The 16,978-nt window shown below is 37.6% G+C and overlaps 1 protein-coding gene across 1 annotated transcript in view; it reads left to right on the top strand.

The window, feature by feature from the left end:
* PKD2 (polycystin 2, transient receptor potential cation channel) overlaps positions 1 to 16,978 on the top strand; it is a 68,646-nt gene that overhangs the window by 42,545 nt on the left and 9,123 nt on the right. Inside the window, exons 5-10 of the mRNA XM_004463922.4 lie at positions 1,363 to 1,587; positions 3,829 to 4,057; positions 8,355 to 8,522; positions 10,432 to 10,613; positions 11,714 to 11,834; positions 14,839 to 14,937. Of these exons, the coding sequence (XP_004463979.1) occupies positions 1,363 to 1,587; positions 3,829 to 4,057; positions 8,355 to 8,522; positions 10,432 to 10,613; positions 11,714 to 11,834; positions 14,839 to 14,937 (1,024 nt within the window). The remainder of the gene's footprint in view (positions 1 to 1,362; positions 1,588 to 3,828; positions 4,058 to 8,354; positions 8,523 to 10,431; positions 10,614 to 11,713; positions 11,835 to 14,838; positions 14,938 to 16,978) is intronic.

Raw genomic sequence — 16,978 nt, 5'->3', positions numbered from 1 at the left:
GCCCACAAGGCTCACACAGGACGCACTGAACTCTCTCAGCAGTGAGTTGTGATGTGGGGAATGTGCTCACCAGGGAAGCTCATGGGAGACCCCATGCCCAAGGTTTTTATTGGAGGCTGGTCTGCAGGCACTCTCTGCCTGGCTCATACGAAAATTCCAGAAGGAATTTTGGAAGAAAAGCTGTGGTTCAGCACAAACCACGTTGTTTGTGCAAACAGTTTAGGCCCCTTCTGCCCAGCTCATACAAAATCCCAGACACCCAAAAGGAAAGCCATGGTTCGGCACAGGCTGCACTGTTTGTACAGTTTAGGCACAGTGAGTCACTCTTAACATTCAGGGAAAATTTTATATCAGCATAGAGAGCTGTTGATCAGTCTAAGCAGAGCATTCTCAGGCCTGCTGTACTAACTCCGTCCTGCACACGGGCCCTCTGTTTCCACCACTCCAGGCTCTCCTGCTGCCATCAGTAACCCTGGTCTGAACCTGTCAGGAACCTTGCGGTCAGTGACCCCCTCAGATGCTCCCTTCACGGTCTCAGCACAGTCCACCTTTCAGCCTTCTTTTCCTCATCATATGGGAACCAAACTGGACTACTTCCTGGGTTCCTTTGATTTCTCTGTGGCCCTACCTTGTTCAAGCTTGAAAATGCCCTTGTCTACCTGGGCAAGTCTAAATCCTACTTAATCATGGTCCAGGTACAATACAGCTTCTTCCCAAGGACTTCTCTGATCCACCTCTCCTCTCACCAGACCCCCAAGGAAGAATAGCTCTTCTCTGAACTGCGATGGCAATTTCTCTATCCTTTTTTGGTTCTTATTGTCATCTGCCTTTTATTTTCATGTTTTAATGGCAGCTCTTCTCTTCCTACTTATTACAAATATATGGCAAAGAAAGGAGCTTGGTCCATCTTTGTATCTGTATTACTGCCAAAAAAGCATCTGGTCCCACAGAAATCCTTTGTAAATGTTGATGGATTAAATTTCCAAATGCTGTGTGCTCAGTTGCAGACAGTGGGCATTGATGAACTTTTCCCTCTTTTGGCTGCAGCTGTGTAAGCTAATGGCTACGAACACAGGCTCTAGAGGCAGGCAGTCCTGGTGTAGATTCCTGACTCTATCCTCACAAGTTCTGGAACCAAGTTGGCTGCAGTAAGACTAGAGCACTCATTCCTAAAATGGGTTAACAACTGTATCTGAGAAATAAAACACTTATGAACCACCATGCCAAATACATTATCTAGCTTGATAAAAGTTATTTATGGCATACTTTTTATCTTACCAGGAGCCAGTTGTCTTTTTAATCACTACCAACATTCCACTGATGTGACGTCTATTTTGTTTTTGTTTTTTGGTGTTTAATTAGTTGGACTTACACAAGTGAAAAAGACTTGAATGGAAGTAGCCACTGGGGAATGATCGCAACTTACAGTGGAGCTGGCTATTACTTGGATTTGTCAAGAACAAGAGAGGAAACAGCTGCTCAGGTTGCTAACCTCAAGAAAAATGTCTGGCTGGACCGAGGAACCAGGGCAACTTTTATTGACTTTTCAGTGTACAACGCCAACATTAACCTGTTCTGTGTGGTCAGGTGTGTCCTGAGGGCTGCATCCCTCCCATTTCTGAGTAGTATATGTGCATCTTCTTCTATAAATAGGCCAGAAAACCACTGCCTGCAGTTGGCTAAGTGAGGGTGCCAGAGATCATGGCTGATAGCAAGGGAAAGCTGAAAACAGAAGGTTTATTGGGATAAGGACATTAGAGAGAGGGGAGGAGTTGAGATCCTAGAATATTGTGAGCTGAAAGGAACTTTAAGTCTCATCCAAATTCTTCCCAATGCTGGAACACAAGCACAATAGTCAAGAACTATTCCTGATATTCAGTAGGCTACCCATGGTACCAGCTTTGTGTCAAAACTTACCAAGACACATAAAGTTCTTTCCATAGATCCTGTAATTCTGCCATCATGGCCAGTCAGTGGGAAACAGTGCAGAAACTGATGATGATTCTACTGGCTTACCTGGGGCCTCTTCATGTTCACTCATTAATTCAGCAAACATTTATTGGGCATCTAATTCATGCCAGATACTGTTCTAGGCTCTGGGCATACATCAGTGAACAGAGCAAGATCTTTGCCCTTGCAGAGCTTGCATTCTACCAAGAGGAGATAGGCAATAAATAAGTAAAATTTTATAGCCTGTTAGAAGGTAAATTTAAAAGAAAAAAAAAAAAAGTAGAGCAGACCAAGGGAATCCAGAGTTCACCCACTTTACTCCTCCAGGCAAATAGTCTACAAAACCCATATATCACCAAATGGATTACTGCATATATTTACATGCAAAATAAGGAAGGTATATTCTACTTCTTATTTTTTCATCTTTTATTTTCTTTTTTTGCATTTCCACACAAATGTGGGCTTGGCATCATTTTTGAAGCTAAATTCAAGTCCGTTTTCCTATGGCCAGTTGGTTGGTTTTTCCTAGTCCTTATTACTTAAATGAATGAAAACCTATTGCAAATATTAATAAACTTTTCCTAATGATTCCAGTAAAGATAAGAGGATAAAAACAGGCAAGCAACTCTAATTGACAGTTGCATATAACCTATTGGTAGAAGATCTTGACTATTTCTTTCACTTTCTCCAAAATACATTAAGAATGAATATTGCCAAAGCAATTACTTCATTTCTCTGCACTGTATTATAAGCTTCTGGAAGTGACTGGCAGTTTCAGGGTTAGAATGGGCCAGAGAGAGGAGTTGACAGAGAGAGGCAACTTCTTCCCCTTTTCAGTTCACACTGAGGTTGTCACAAGACCCTTCATTTCACTATCGCTCTGCTGAGTTTCTGGTTCTTGCCCCCACCCTCCAACACATCACATAGGAAAGAAAGAAACAAGGCAGAATGGACAATGATGAGGGAGGAATGATTTTTATCATTTGATCCATTCTAATATACTGTTGTCCTTGCCTTTCTTAGATTATTGCTCATATGTTAGTCCTGGATAGCCAGGTTCTAGATGTGACTGTCCATGCTGAAATGGGAGAGAGAGTTATGCCTAATAGCTGGCTAAAGATATTTTAAAATTAAGGACCTAGAAATTCTATCCTTAGTTTGTAGAGGGAGACTATATCACTAAGTGAATCACTCAACTCAACCCTACAGAACGGGAAACCGACAAGATTAATACTCACTTTGATTGTGGTAAACCACTATAGATCAATGCCATTGATAGGAATGTAAAAAGTTTATATCACTATTTCAGACAAGCAGACATTTATTGAGTACCCATTAATTCTAAGGCCCTGGGAGAGAGAGGAAAAAGTAGCCCTTAGCAAGGCAAACTACTAGATTCTAACTAGGTGTTACCTAATGAATGATTGAATGAGACAGTTCCTCATATAGGTATAAAATATATATCCTACTTCTCACCCAGATCATACCTGTTTTGAGCATATGACTTATATTACTCTATGTTCTTCATGTTGCCTAGTAGAGTGACTTGTATTTAATAGACATCCTGGTAAAGCTTGTTGATTTTTACATTGAAAAGGCATATAGCATTTTGAGACAGTATAAATACCAGAAAAGTAGTGAGGAGGACATAATCCCTTGGGGCTGGGAGGCCTTAGGAAGTCTTATTCCTTTTGGGGCAAAAACTCCACAAGTACGTAGTTATTGACTGTGCTAAAACCTTATACAACTAGTTTGGGGTGAGTTGGGGTAGGAATTCCATTACCTTTCAGTGCAGGGACAGAATAGATGGACATCCTTTCCCCACTATACCCACATGTTGTTGTTATTATTGTTTTAATTGTTCTTATTGCAACACAGGTTATTGGTTGAATTTCCAGCAACAGGCGGTGTGATTCCATCTTGGCAATTTCAGCCTGTAAAGCTGATCCGATATGTTACAACTTTTGATTTCTTCCTGGCAGCCTGTGAGATTATCTTTTGTTTCTTTATCCTTTACTATGTGGTGGAAGAGATATTGGAAATTCGCATTCACAAGCTACACTATTTCAGGAATTTCTGGAATTGTCTGGATGTTGTGATCATTGTGGTAGGTTGGAGAACAATACCAAATTCCCTATATAGATTTAAAAGCAGGTTAATTCGAGTCTTTGGTCTCCTCAGCATTATGGATCTTGATAATTCTGAAGCGGAATCTAAAAGTTCTCATCTTTTATAGCAACTTCATTGTTACTCATCATTTTCTTATTTTGCATGAGTAACCCTCCTGAATTGGGAAGTGGAAAGTCATTTACAGAAGCTGTGTGTCAGCCAGGCTGACAATAAGAATAACTCAGCAGTTTACTACTTGGATTTGGCATGTCATATAATAGGGGTTGGGGTGGGGCAGGGGTGAGGAATGAAGTTTTGCTTTGTTCTGTTTTATTGCTAATGACATTTTTCTTCAACTGCTAGTAAAAGTAATATATATTTTTCTGCATATGTATAAACTTATGGCATGAAGAAACATCCTGAAAACATTTTGGGTGGCAGAGAAATCCTGCCTGTGGTTTAAAATTCCCTGTGACTAATCCTCAAAGGAGAACATTTAAGTTATGGTCATCAAGGTTTTCTGTATGAGGTACAAGAAATCATAAGAAGGCAGAGTTAATGATATGGTCAAGATAGTGGCATCTTCTAGAACCCATGCCTCCTCTTGACACTATTAAAAGGTCTAACACTTGTTCAAGATGTTTTCTCATCACTGCCCTCTTAATCACTTCCTTCCTGAAGCCTCAGTATAGAAATTTATTTTTACAGGCCTTGCACTCTTCAGCAAAAACAGATAACCATTTGCTAACATATTTATGCATCTAATGGCATGCTTAATTGTTACCTGCTTAAAAGTTTTGATTGGCATAACTGTAACATAAATTGCTCTGTAATCATCCTTCTCACTTTCCTAAGACAGAGCTGCCCCTCTGAAATCTCAGTAATGATGTATTACCCAGTGGGCCTTCTTTCCTCTGTCCACCTACTTTATAAACATTCTTTCTCACAACCCCTCTCAAAAAAGTAGTTTGGGCTTTGTGAAGCATTTACATCAAGCTCTTATCAAGTCATCTCTCACTAGAGGTAATTGAAAAAAAAAATTTTGTTCATGTATATGGAAAGGAACACTTAAGGCATAACTGTGTAGGTACTGCATGAGGAGAACACTCTCAACAGCAGTGGCAGCAACAACAGTAAGCGCTAACCCTCTAGAAGCTACTCTGCTAGGAACAGTCCCAGATGCTTTTTATACCCAGAAGCTCCTTTAGTCCTCATCACAACCCTCTTAACCATTTGGTCACTGCCTCTGAAGCCCCATAAACGCATACTTAATACAACTCCATAAAGAGCTATCTTTTGCATAAAATAAAAATTATTAAAGAACAGATATGGTATGGAAGGAGCCCCAATGCAGTTAGAAGTTGCACTTCTTTCACTGTGGCCATGGACTATCACATTAGTTACTAGAGGTAAAACCCTTGATCCCCAAATTCTCAACTTCTTCCCAATGAAGAGTTACAGTAGGATTTCAGTATTTAAGGAGGTAGGAGAGGCCATGATACTGGAAATAGGGTTTCAGTATATTTATAAATTGGGTGATGGCAGAGTATAACCCTCATAATATTGAAAATTAGTCTAGAAAACAGCTATTTTTTAGAACTCCTAGGATGCACACGCTGCTTTTTTGGGTTTTATTTAGGTCATTGAGAATAATGGTAAAAAGCTGAGTGTGCTTTTATGCCAATTAATAACAGGACTTTCTTTTATTTTAATCAAATAACATCAATATCAGCAAAAGACTAGTCAGTGGCATCCATCTTTTCTTATCATGCACCCCCATCAGTGAAAACTCTAACTACACACACCAATGTATTACATTTAATTATAAATATTATATATATGAAATATAATTATGAATGTGTATATCTTTGCGTGTGTGCCTGTGTAGCAAGTACATCTGTAAACCCATACACATACATAGATTGGGATAAAAATAAATACAATAGAGGAGCCAGTGTAGCTCCTTGGTTGAGCGCCAACTTTCCACATACAAGGTCCCTGATTCAATTCCTGGTCCTGGTACCTCCAATAAATAACAAAATAAATAAAGCAATAGAATTCTAACACTTTCTTACTACCCACACAGACATTATGATAACCACTCTGGAGATAATGGTAAAAATAGCTAATGATATCACAGAAACTGGAAATTATTTCCTTGGTTCAGCAGCCACAGCATTATGCAAGTATTTCTTTGAAAACTTGCCTCACTATGCTATTTCCTTATTTATTAAAATTCTTAGTACTGCTAAGACAACATTCAGACAGTGTTGCTTTTATAACAAACAAGGAAGGGCTACTGGGATCCCAGTTTTCCTTTGAAACTTTCTTTAACCAAGTAGAAGAAAGGTCATGCTTTCTGCTCACCCCTAAAATATACCCTTTGCTCAAAACGTATGAAAAGAGTCAAGTCTTTTGGTTTTCTCTGGTCAAAATTTGCTCAGGTTCACCTGAAACTTGAAATTATTTTCTAAATATAAATAAAGCATCTTGGAATGACTTTGAAATTATTGCCTCTCTTTTTCTTTCTTTCTTTCTCTAACAAACTCTCTGAAGTCTGTAGACTTGCTTCAGTCAATCATTTGTCCTAAGTAGTAATCTTTCAAAACAATCAACATTATGATAAAAGATTAGTTCACATAGTCATGAAGTGTTTTCTGGTCAGTTACTATGTACTTGGCACTCTTCTAGGCATTGGGGATATAGAGTGAACAAAACAACCCAAACTTCTGCCCTATGAGTTTCATGTTCTGGTAGGGACAGAATATTCTTTTGAACATGGGGATGGGGTCCCAAAGACTAGTGACGAAAACTCAGAAGGAGTGGCATAGCAAACCAAAAGCTCATGAAATCTCTTTCCTCATCTCTCCCCTCATTTGCAGTTTTGGAGTAAAAGTCTCAAGAAAATTTAGTGTATTAATAAGGTATTGATTTTCTATAAATGACCATCTGTTTCATATTTTATAAACATTTTTCCTGTGCAGAGTGAGCACAACTGGATTAGGTAAAGGGTTATTGCTGGATTCATTCTGTTGAACAACCCAATTTCTTCCCCCTCAGCTAAGCTCATATAGAAAAAGATTTTCAGAGTATTCTGGGGAGTTCAAAGAAAATAGTCCTACCACCAGCACAAAAATACATGATCGTTTCTGGAAATCCTCTGTAGAGAATGAAAGGAAAGTGGTGAGATTAGCTTATTCAGCTCTGAGTTGTGATTGACAGCCTGGCAGACCTTTGCTATGATAATAACCTGACCCTGACCTGAATGGCCATCTCAAAGTGTCTTTAACCATCCATGAAAAGAAAGAATGGACAGCACCATCCACAGCCTACCCACTACAGATTCAGGCTCCACAAGAGGGCAAGGTTGTTATTTCTAACCCGTAGCACTTTCCCCATATGCATCCTAGTCTAGTGGTGATAGATGCGAAGAAGTGGCCAGTGTCCCCCTCATCTCTGGTTTTGTAGTCCAGACCAAAGCAGATGTGAAAAGCTGAATGGTCATGAGGTAAGGGACAGAAATGAGGAAAAGGGGGAAAGTTCTCATCTAATCCCCCTACAAGCCTTCTCAAGCCCTTTCTCTCCAACATTCCCACCATCTTTTGAGGCCAAGCTCATTGTTTCTTCTTATGAGCCCTCCTTTTTGGAGGTCTTGTCTCACCCTTCACCTTATGTTGTACGATGCCATGGGGAATCATACAACAAAATCTTCCAAATAGTACCTTAATTACCCCTTTCTTTTCCCAAGGCATAATATACATTTCTAGATATGTGTTATTTAACTTAGTGTATTTATCTGATCTGGAAGCAGAGTGTAAGTTTCTTAAGGACAAGGTTTGTGCAGTTTACTTCTATATATGTATTCCTCTTAGCCCCTAGCACACTGATAAATATTTATAAGCCTCCAATATGTATTTGTTGAATAAAGGAAAGAGGATGGCAAGAAATTGAGAATGAGCGAAACCAGAAAATGGAAAACTAAAAAAACAAATAATAAAACAGAAGTGATAAGTAGGGGTGGCAGACAAAAACAAGAGACGTTCCTGTTATAGGGTCTTCTCTTAAGTGTACACTCATCAGCATGCATGGACACTCCTTGGATTTCTCTTCCCAACTTGGAAGTTTTGTGGCATACTAAACGCTTCCCTTTTGTGTGACTGTTATGAAAGCTGTTGGGTAGGGATCATGGTGAGCTTTAATTACTTAAACTTGGTAAAGAAAACTTAACTAGGTACTTTAAGGTAAGTTATTGTATTGCTAATGCACCATAATAAAATATAACTCTTGTTTCCCAGTTATCAGTGGTAGCTATTGGAATTAACATATATAGAGCATCAAATATGGAAGTGCTACTACGGTTTCTGGAAGATCAAAATACTTTCCCCAACTTTGAGCATCTGTCCTACTGGCAAATACAGTTCAATAACGTAGCTGCTGTCACAGTATTTTTTGTCTGGATTAAGGTAATGTATCAATTTCATGTTTGAGATTTTTTAAACCTTAACTCCTTATTCCCTATCCATGCCTCTTCCCTGAGTAAACCATATTCTAGATTGGTACTCTATGAGTTTGCTTATTCTAATTATTTCATATCAGAACATGTTTCAGATTTTTAATAGTATTTTTCCTTTTTATTAATGTGAGCCACACAAAATGTTGGAGACTCAAATTTGCCTATGTGTCCAAATTCAAGTGGCCAGTCAGAGCTGCTCCGTAGTTTACATGTAAAATAGAACACTGGGACTCATGTGATCACTCATCTCATGGTGAGTGATGTGGCTTCTCCTGCTATCAGTGTTCTTGCAAACTCAGTAAGCAGCCTCTTCACTGGGTCCGCTGCTCTGCCCTTGTTCAGGTCTTACTTCCTACCCTACATGGGGTGACCAGGTGAAGGAAAAGGAATTAAGAGGAAGAGGAGGAAGGCTCAGGTGGAGGGGAGGGGAAATGCTCCCTGGAAGGATCACCTGTTTTCCTGGTGGAGGCCACAGGGGGTCATTCCCTAGAATTGAAATTGCAACAGCCATCCTCCTTAGAACAGTCGCTTGCATACTCGTTTCCTTGACCAAGCTTAACGTACATTTCTAGGTGAGAAGCTCAGGGCATTTCCTATGCAATAAGCCTCAATTCTGGAGATGTGGGACATTCTGGTAATTCTGAGACAGCTGCCAACCTGTCACCAGCTCAAGTGTTACGATTCCACTGTCCAAATAGTAGCTACTTGCCACGTGTGGCTATTTAAACTTAAATATGAATTAATTAAAATTAAAAGGAAGTGAAAATTCATTTCCTCCAACATTCTAACCACATTTCGGGTGCTCAGGATCTGCTGTCTACTGTATTGGACAATGCGAATATAGTTCCACTGAACAACTCTGTTCTAGAGGGTACTCACCAATGATTGATTCTTTCTTCTCCCAAATTGGTGTTCACACCTGAAAGGCTTGAGACTTATCCAGGGCCCTAGACCTCCTCCTGTATCTCTCTTGCCGTTTATTCAGATACCTACTTGACTCAGGAGAAACTATCACCAAAGAACCACACCTTTATCATAAAATAGTAAAAATAATCAAGATCGCAAACTAGTAGGCATTGAATTAAGTGATGTGATTACAACAACCCTCAAAACCATTTGGTCAGAAGCAGTAAAGTTTTTAAGAAAATAGAGGTTTCTTCCCAATGTGTGCCTCAGGCTGTATGTTTTATTTAGTGCTTTGCTTGTAGATATCTTGCCCCCAAATTTAATTACCGTTAAGTTCTTTAAGGCAGGGATCCTGACTCTAGTTCTAGCTAAAGGTTTTGACCTAGAGCTATACAGGTTGTGCTGCCCTCTGGGGTGTGAACTGTACAATCTGGACAGTATCCTCAGTAGCTTGTCTACAAAATGCTCACTATTGCTTTAGAATCAGATACAGCTGGGTTCAAATCCTGTCTCTGAGCCTCGATTGACTTCTGCAGATAAAATATCAATATTTCAGACTCATTGCAAAGATTCTAGGCATGTATGTGTCAAAGTGCCTGCGATATAGTTGGTGCACTGTAAATGACACTGATATGTGAAAGTATTTCCTCGTGGTTTTTATTATTAGATTTCACTTGTGAGGTTCTTTTCCCTCTTTTACCTTAATCTTTTTTGGGGGGGATATATCACTAGTCATTTTAATTATAGTTATACCTGTTTTATTATCTGTTAATAATCATGTAAAATGTAAGCACCATGAGGGCAGGAGCTTTCTTCTCTTCACTGCTGTATTCCCAGCTCTAAGTACAATGCCTGGCATGTGGTAGGTACTCAATAAATCCTTGTTGAATGAGAGAATAGATGTTGCTGGGTTTGAGGGGGAAAGCAAGTCATTTCTCTCCTCTCTTTTACAGCTTTTCAAATTCATCAACTTTAACAGGACCATGAGCCAGCTCTCCACTACCATGTCTCGGTGTGCCAAAGACCTCCTGGGCTTTGCTATTATGTTCTTCATTATCTTTTTAGCGTATGCTCAGTTGGCATACCTTGTCTTTGGCACTCAGGTTGATGACTTCAGTACTTTCCAAGAGTGTATGTAAGTATATATGAAATTAAGAAGAAAACTTCAATCAGAGATGTCAATGTCCTATCAAGAATAAATACAAACAAAAGATCTCTTTGTGGCTGCTATTTGACCACCAAGTATTTAAAACTTTTTACATAAAGTAAGAATTAATTACCTTTCCCAGAAGTATTGATCCACCTGTGCAAAGACAACATTACATTCTGAAATGCTGATGTCTAAGGTAGTAGCTGTAAACTTCTAAGATACAGTAGAGTAGCCCCAATAAACCACCGCTAGTCCAAAGACTGAGGCTGTACCACATGTGGATGGTAGCTTTTCAAAGGCTGTTTGTCTATATTTATATTCCTATTGAATGTTGTTGTCATATATTTTGAACTTCAAGTTATTTTCTAAGAAAAAAATCTGGTATTTCTCGTATTGTAAAGAGAAACTCCAACCTGAACTGAAATTTTCAGGCTTCTTTTTTCCAGAGTTCCTAAATATGATATTAAAAAAGTAGCCAGTATGAGATTTCCATGCCATTTAGAAAGAAGTTAGGAAAGAAGTTCATGATCATGGACATTCACAGGGTTTTGTGCATGAAGCATTCCTAATTAATGTTGTTTGATAAAAGTCAAGAATGAAAATTATCTTACTGAGTAAGATCCATCCTTGGTAACACCTGGCCACGGTGCATCCCACTTTAAGTACATGTGAGAATATTGGATCTTTGACCACCGACAGGTTTCTTAGAAGAGAGTTTAAATTCAGAGCCAGGGTGACCATTGTGAAGGTTTAGAGTAACCATGTTGTACCCGTATTACATATTGAATTCTTATAGCTGATTTCTTTATAAGTCATATAATAATAACTCTGTAAAACTCAACTATGTTTTCTTTTTAACAAAGAAAATAATGTATTTGGCATGAAAGAATATTATTTTTATTCCAGAAGGTTTTAATTGTTGATATAAGTAGCAAGAATTTTCCAAAAAAGATTGAGAATTCTCTGCAATTTGGCACTATCTACACTGCTAAAATGGTCCAAAAGTGTGAAGTCATCTTTAAGAAATGTTAAAGCAACAGCTGGACATTCTTTGTTTTTGTATTTTGCTGTTTTGTTCTTTATAGCTTCACTCAATTCCGTATCATTTTGGGCGATATCAACTTTGCCGAGATTGAGGAAGCTAACCGAGTTTTGGGACCAATTTATTTCACTACATTTGTGTTCTTTATGTTCTTCATTCTTTTGGTATGTACATTTTTGTTTATAGTGAACTGATTTCAACTTTATGTTCATAAATCACCATCTTCTCTGTTTTTCTCACACTATCCCCTATCATTTTACATAAAGGCCCAGGAAGTAGAAAACATGTAAAGATTAGAAAACTTATTTTATTTTACTTTTCATTAAATCACAGTCTTAAGTTTTAATCAACTATCTTTTCCATGGGCTTTGATTTATCTGGATATATGTGTATTGCAAAACAGAAGACTCAAGTGTAGATGGAGTTTCATGAAATAGTTTCCTGTCTAAAAAGTAAAATATGCTTACAAGTTTTTTTAACACAAATGTCAGCACTTTCATAGTCACTTCCTACCATGACTTTGCATTTCTCCCTTCTTTCCTTTTTAAAAAATAGGAACTGACGAATTAAACTAGATTCAGATGTCAAGAATAATATTTGGGTGAATTATTCCTTACTGACATTAAAATATTCTGTTTTGGTTTATTCATATTTAGCACATTTAGAGAGTGCCTACAAAGGATATTCAAATATTAAATTGAAAACTAAATCTAACAATAAATGGAAATTATTTTTAAAATTATTTTCAAAAATATTTTTTATTCTGTTGATTCTGTTGATTTTTGCCCTAAGTTAATTAAATTTTTTCAGACTTTTGTTCTTTGTCTTAACATTTTTACATTCATTTGTCCACTGGGAAAATATTAACTCCCTACGTGAACTGACATCTTAAGAAAATAACAAAATTGTTTCCATTTTAAATAGATTTTTTAAAGATCTTTTATGCTAAGGCTGAATGATCACATTTTCAGTAATTCAGGGGAATATCTCCAAAGTTGGTCCAGATATTAATGGCTAAGTGCATGGTATTTATTGTTTGAGTATTAGATGTAATTTACTAGGACTGGAAGGATCAAGGATATCATGCAAATCCATTTTGTGTCTTGCTGTATGCATGTGTTATGGCTGAGCCTCTTAAATTGCTATGCCCAATCATATATTAAAGAAAAAATAGAGGGAAGCTTTTGTTACCCTTTGACATTGAATTCTAGAGTGGCTGAGTCTCTTGAGAAAGCAAATTTCAGGAATTGAGAGTTCTGCAGCTGTCACCCTTTAGTTCCCCAGGCCACCTTAGTTTTCTTAGTGTGTCAATCCCGCAAATGAGGAACATAATTTGGCAATTTGAAATGTTCAAATGTGGACTAATATTAATGATTTCATTTAGTAGGCACTCCCTTCCAGGTTATTTAATCATTTTATTGGATCAATCAGAACATGAAAAGAAGCTTAGATTTTGTCCTTATACTGAAATAACTTTTATACTACTGTATAAAAAAGGATTGCCTTCCCCCCACCTCCCAGAGAGAGAGAGAAGAGAGAGACAAGGCTACTGTTGATACAGACCTTTCTTATTAGGAAATGAGGCACTGAGTACATTCCATCATACCTGCCAGGAGTTAATTTATTGCCCCTGCTTAACAGAAGCCACTGTGGTGTGAAGTGGCCCCCAGTTGAGGGAAGCAAAGGTCCAAGGAAGCATCGATGGTGTAGACATCCATCTGACTTTTAAGTGAACTTTGTGAGACAGGATGGAGAGGAGGAGGGTGAACGTATGTTCCCACACCTTCAAGTGCTTTTCTCAGCCACTTTCTGGTTTTCAGAATTAAATACTTTAATCCACTTTCAACTAAGATATTTGCAGATATTAGTTAACAGCCATTTGGAAGCCAGAGTACATTAGATGCCTGGATTAGGTGGGAAAAGGTGGGAGATGCTACTCTGAAGGCAATTATCTGCCCTAGGAATTGAGCATCAGGCCAGGAACTTATATGTTCTCTGTATTCTGTTTTCATGTCTGCTACAGAATCTTAAACAATACTCCTCCATTTGTAGAGATGTACAAATATTAAAAAATAGAACCCTCATTTGTTCATTCAATCATTCAGTGAACATTTACTGAGCCACTATAATCCAGGCAATGTGCTAGATACTGGAGGTAAAAGATAAGGAAAATAGAGATTGACCCTGCCCCTATGAAGATTCCATAGATTTATGGAGAAAACTAATGTAACCTGTAACTACATAGTTACAAACCATGGTTGAAAGGAAAAACAGAGAGAGTATGTAAAAGAAGGATCTGGACCTGCCTATTAGGTGCTGTGCATTGAGAAAGTCTCTTGGAAATACAAGCGGTGTGAGAAATAAAAACCTTATGAATTATGTATCACTACATATGAAGCCCCATCCTAGGCATACAGATTTTCTCATTAACCTTCACAATTACATAATAATCCTCAGTATTACTGTCCTTATATTAAAGTGCAAAACTAAATACATAAATAGGACTTAAATTGAGGCTTAGAAAGTCTAAGCAGCATAGTCTTGGCATTGTCAAGACTGAAGCCCAAGTCTGCCTAACTCCAAAGTCTATGTTTTATCCACTAAGTTTTTCTTGACAATCTTCCTACTAGGTTTTAGTATTCCTATTAATTATTTTTGAGGATACCTTCATCTGTATTAAGATTTTTTAATAACTCTTTTCAACTCTTTGGAATATGCTCTGTAAATCTTAAATTGTGCTTTATAGCAATACTGGAATTGGCATAGAGTTTCACCTTTCTCTTTTGCCAGTTGAAGTTCGAAGAGCTTTTTAAAATTGTGCACCTATAGTAATTTATGAGAATTGTAAAAAATGTGGGAAATATAGATAAACAGAATATAGTATTTCTCATAGAAATTCTCATTGAATTTCATTCTTGCCCTTATGCAAAATGTATCACAATATATGGTTTTATAGCTAAGAATATGTATCTTCTTTGTCATTATTTAATAGAGAAAATAATTTTCCTAAAGAGTATGGTAACAAAACTATTAATTTATGTCTTCTTTAAACACACAGATTATAGAAAAGATGAACAAAAAGGCATGTGTCAGATATTTGGATTGATAATTGCAAAATATGTTAAGGTTTCTTTCTTTTATCCCTACTTCCTTTTGATTTATAAACAGAATATGTTTTTGGCCATCATCAATGATACTTACTCTGAAGTAAAATCTGATTTGGCCCAGCAGAAGGCTGAAATGGAACTCTCAGATCTTATCAAAAAGGTATGAGAAGGCTAATTCTCAGAGTCACTTTATTTCCTACATAAGATGAGGATTGCTTTGGACAGATTTCCAAATCACCATTGATCTGCTGAAATTGCTTAAAATAAAGTATTGCATACTGTATTTCTGGAATAATTTAAGTGTACTATGTCTTGAAGGTGTGATGGATATAGTAGACATAAATTCTGGGACTCCTTTCTAGCTCTGGAATTAAATTCCCAGTAATTTATTTTGACTCTTAGCTGCAGAGCTACTGTTCACAGCTCCCCTTTATTTGTTTTGACATCTTCTCTAGTTGACTCTGACTTGGAACCCCAGAGATCAAAATAAACTGGAAGGGTAAATTATATAAAGGGCCTCCCACCACTTCTATCTCAGTCACCATTTTCAAAAGAGAAATGAAAAGATACTTAGTCATTCACACTTTACCCTTGCCCATCCAGGGAAGGTTTTAAAATAATCAAAGAAAAGGTCCATGAGTTTAGATGGAGCCTGTGGGCTTGAGAGCTTTCTCTTATGTGCCCCCTCAGGAGGTAGTTAATTGTTAAATAGAACGGTAGGACAGGAAGGTTGGGCAGCATTGATCATCTTCTCGATACATCTTCTTTATTTGGTTTAAAGTATAAAACCACACAAAACATATATGTATTTAAAGTACACTGCTTGTTCCCTAACGTTGTTTTGCTAAGATACTTTGCCTCCTTAACTATAAGGTTCTTCTGTTGGTTTGAGCCATGGGAATGTGATCTCTCTGCAACATCTTCTACCGGAGAACTTCAGCTTCTAAAAATAAATTACTTTGGGCAGAACCTTAGATTCTGAATTCTGCCTAACATTTGATTACATTTAAGCAAATCTCCGATGTCAGACAGGCAGACCTCATTTTGCAGGGTTCTGATATGTACAGATTTCAGTTACTGAGATTTAAATAGCACCAGTCCCCCCTGCAACATGGTTCAAATTTCAGTTATCTCAGGATATTGCCTGTGAGTAATCTAGCATAAAGAACAAACTTTTCAGCTGACTCTTCAGTCCACAAATCACTACATAAATAACAGAAGCACATGGTGACTGGTGGCCAGTCGTGGCACTCCTTACAAAGGTTCTCGAGGACTGGTAACTGTTGTTGTTCACCCACAAACAGCAAAGTGGAGTTGTGTGATTTCCTTGTCCGCCAGTGTTAAACCCACATGACATTTTACAAAAACAAATCACCAAGAGAAGGAATTAGCCAGCCAAGGTGAAAGTAGAACAAAGAAACAAAACGTGCTAACACAGGCAATGGAATTCACATTGAATATAAATGGATTTATAGAAGAGATTGCTGATCTTGGGGATGTTGACGGTGCAGCCAGAGGAACTTAGTGAAGGCTTACTTCATGAGGAAAGTGATTGTGACAAAAAGCGTGAAGCATGGAGCTATGCCCAACATTGAAGGCATAAAGAATAAAATGTTGTAAGCTAATCCAGCCTTAGAAAGGAGTATGGCAACTTGCCAAGACATAAAAAAGATGCTCATTCCATACCATAAGTTATATTAATACAATCAGAAGCCAGGCGTTGTTCAAACTACTCTTGATAAGTTTTTTATGGAGAAAACGCTTTAATTCTCAGTGTTTCTAATGTTTTATATTTCAGTGTACTAAATATATTAGTTTTACTATTTTTTCAATTCCCTATAGATTTATAACTGATTGTAAAGGAAGTTTTTAACATTTTTACAAAAATGTTTAAAGGTCATGGAACAATTGTATTTTTTCCCACTGATTAAGACCGCTCTGCACTGTCAGCCTGCACCGTCATTTTTACAGCCCAAACACTATCATGCAAAGTGAGGCCTGTTTGTAGTGTGTTAGTGAAAAATCCTCATCTGTGTTTCACTGGAATTTTTTTTACATATTTAACCTATGTAAGGAAATTAGGGACTATGAGATAATATAGAGAATAAATATTCAGTCCATGACTATGTGTTCTTAAGAACTGTTTTACATTCCTGCATGTTCTGAGGCAGACAGCTATAGACATGTAGTGATTTTCATTT

Source organism: Dasypus novemcinctus, chromosome 1 (genome assembly GCF_030445035.2).
Source record: "Dasypus novemcinctus isolate mDasNov1 chromosome 1, mDasNov1.1.hap2, whole genome shotgun sequence".
NCBI classification, from domain to species: domain Eukaryota; kingdom Metazoa; phylum Chordata; class Mammalia; order Cingulata; family Dasypodidae; genus Dasypus; species Dasypus novemcinctus.
Note: the sequence above shows the minus strand (reverse complement) of the source record. Positions and strands in the feature narration are given on the sequence as shown.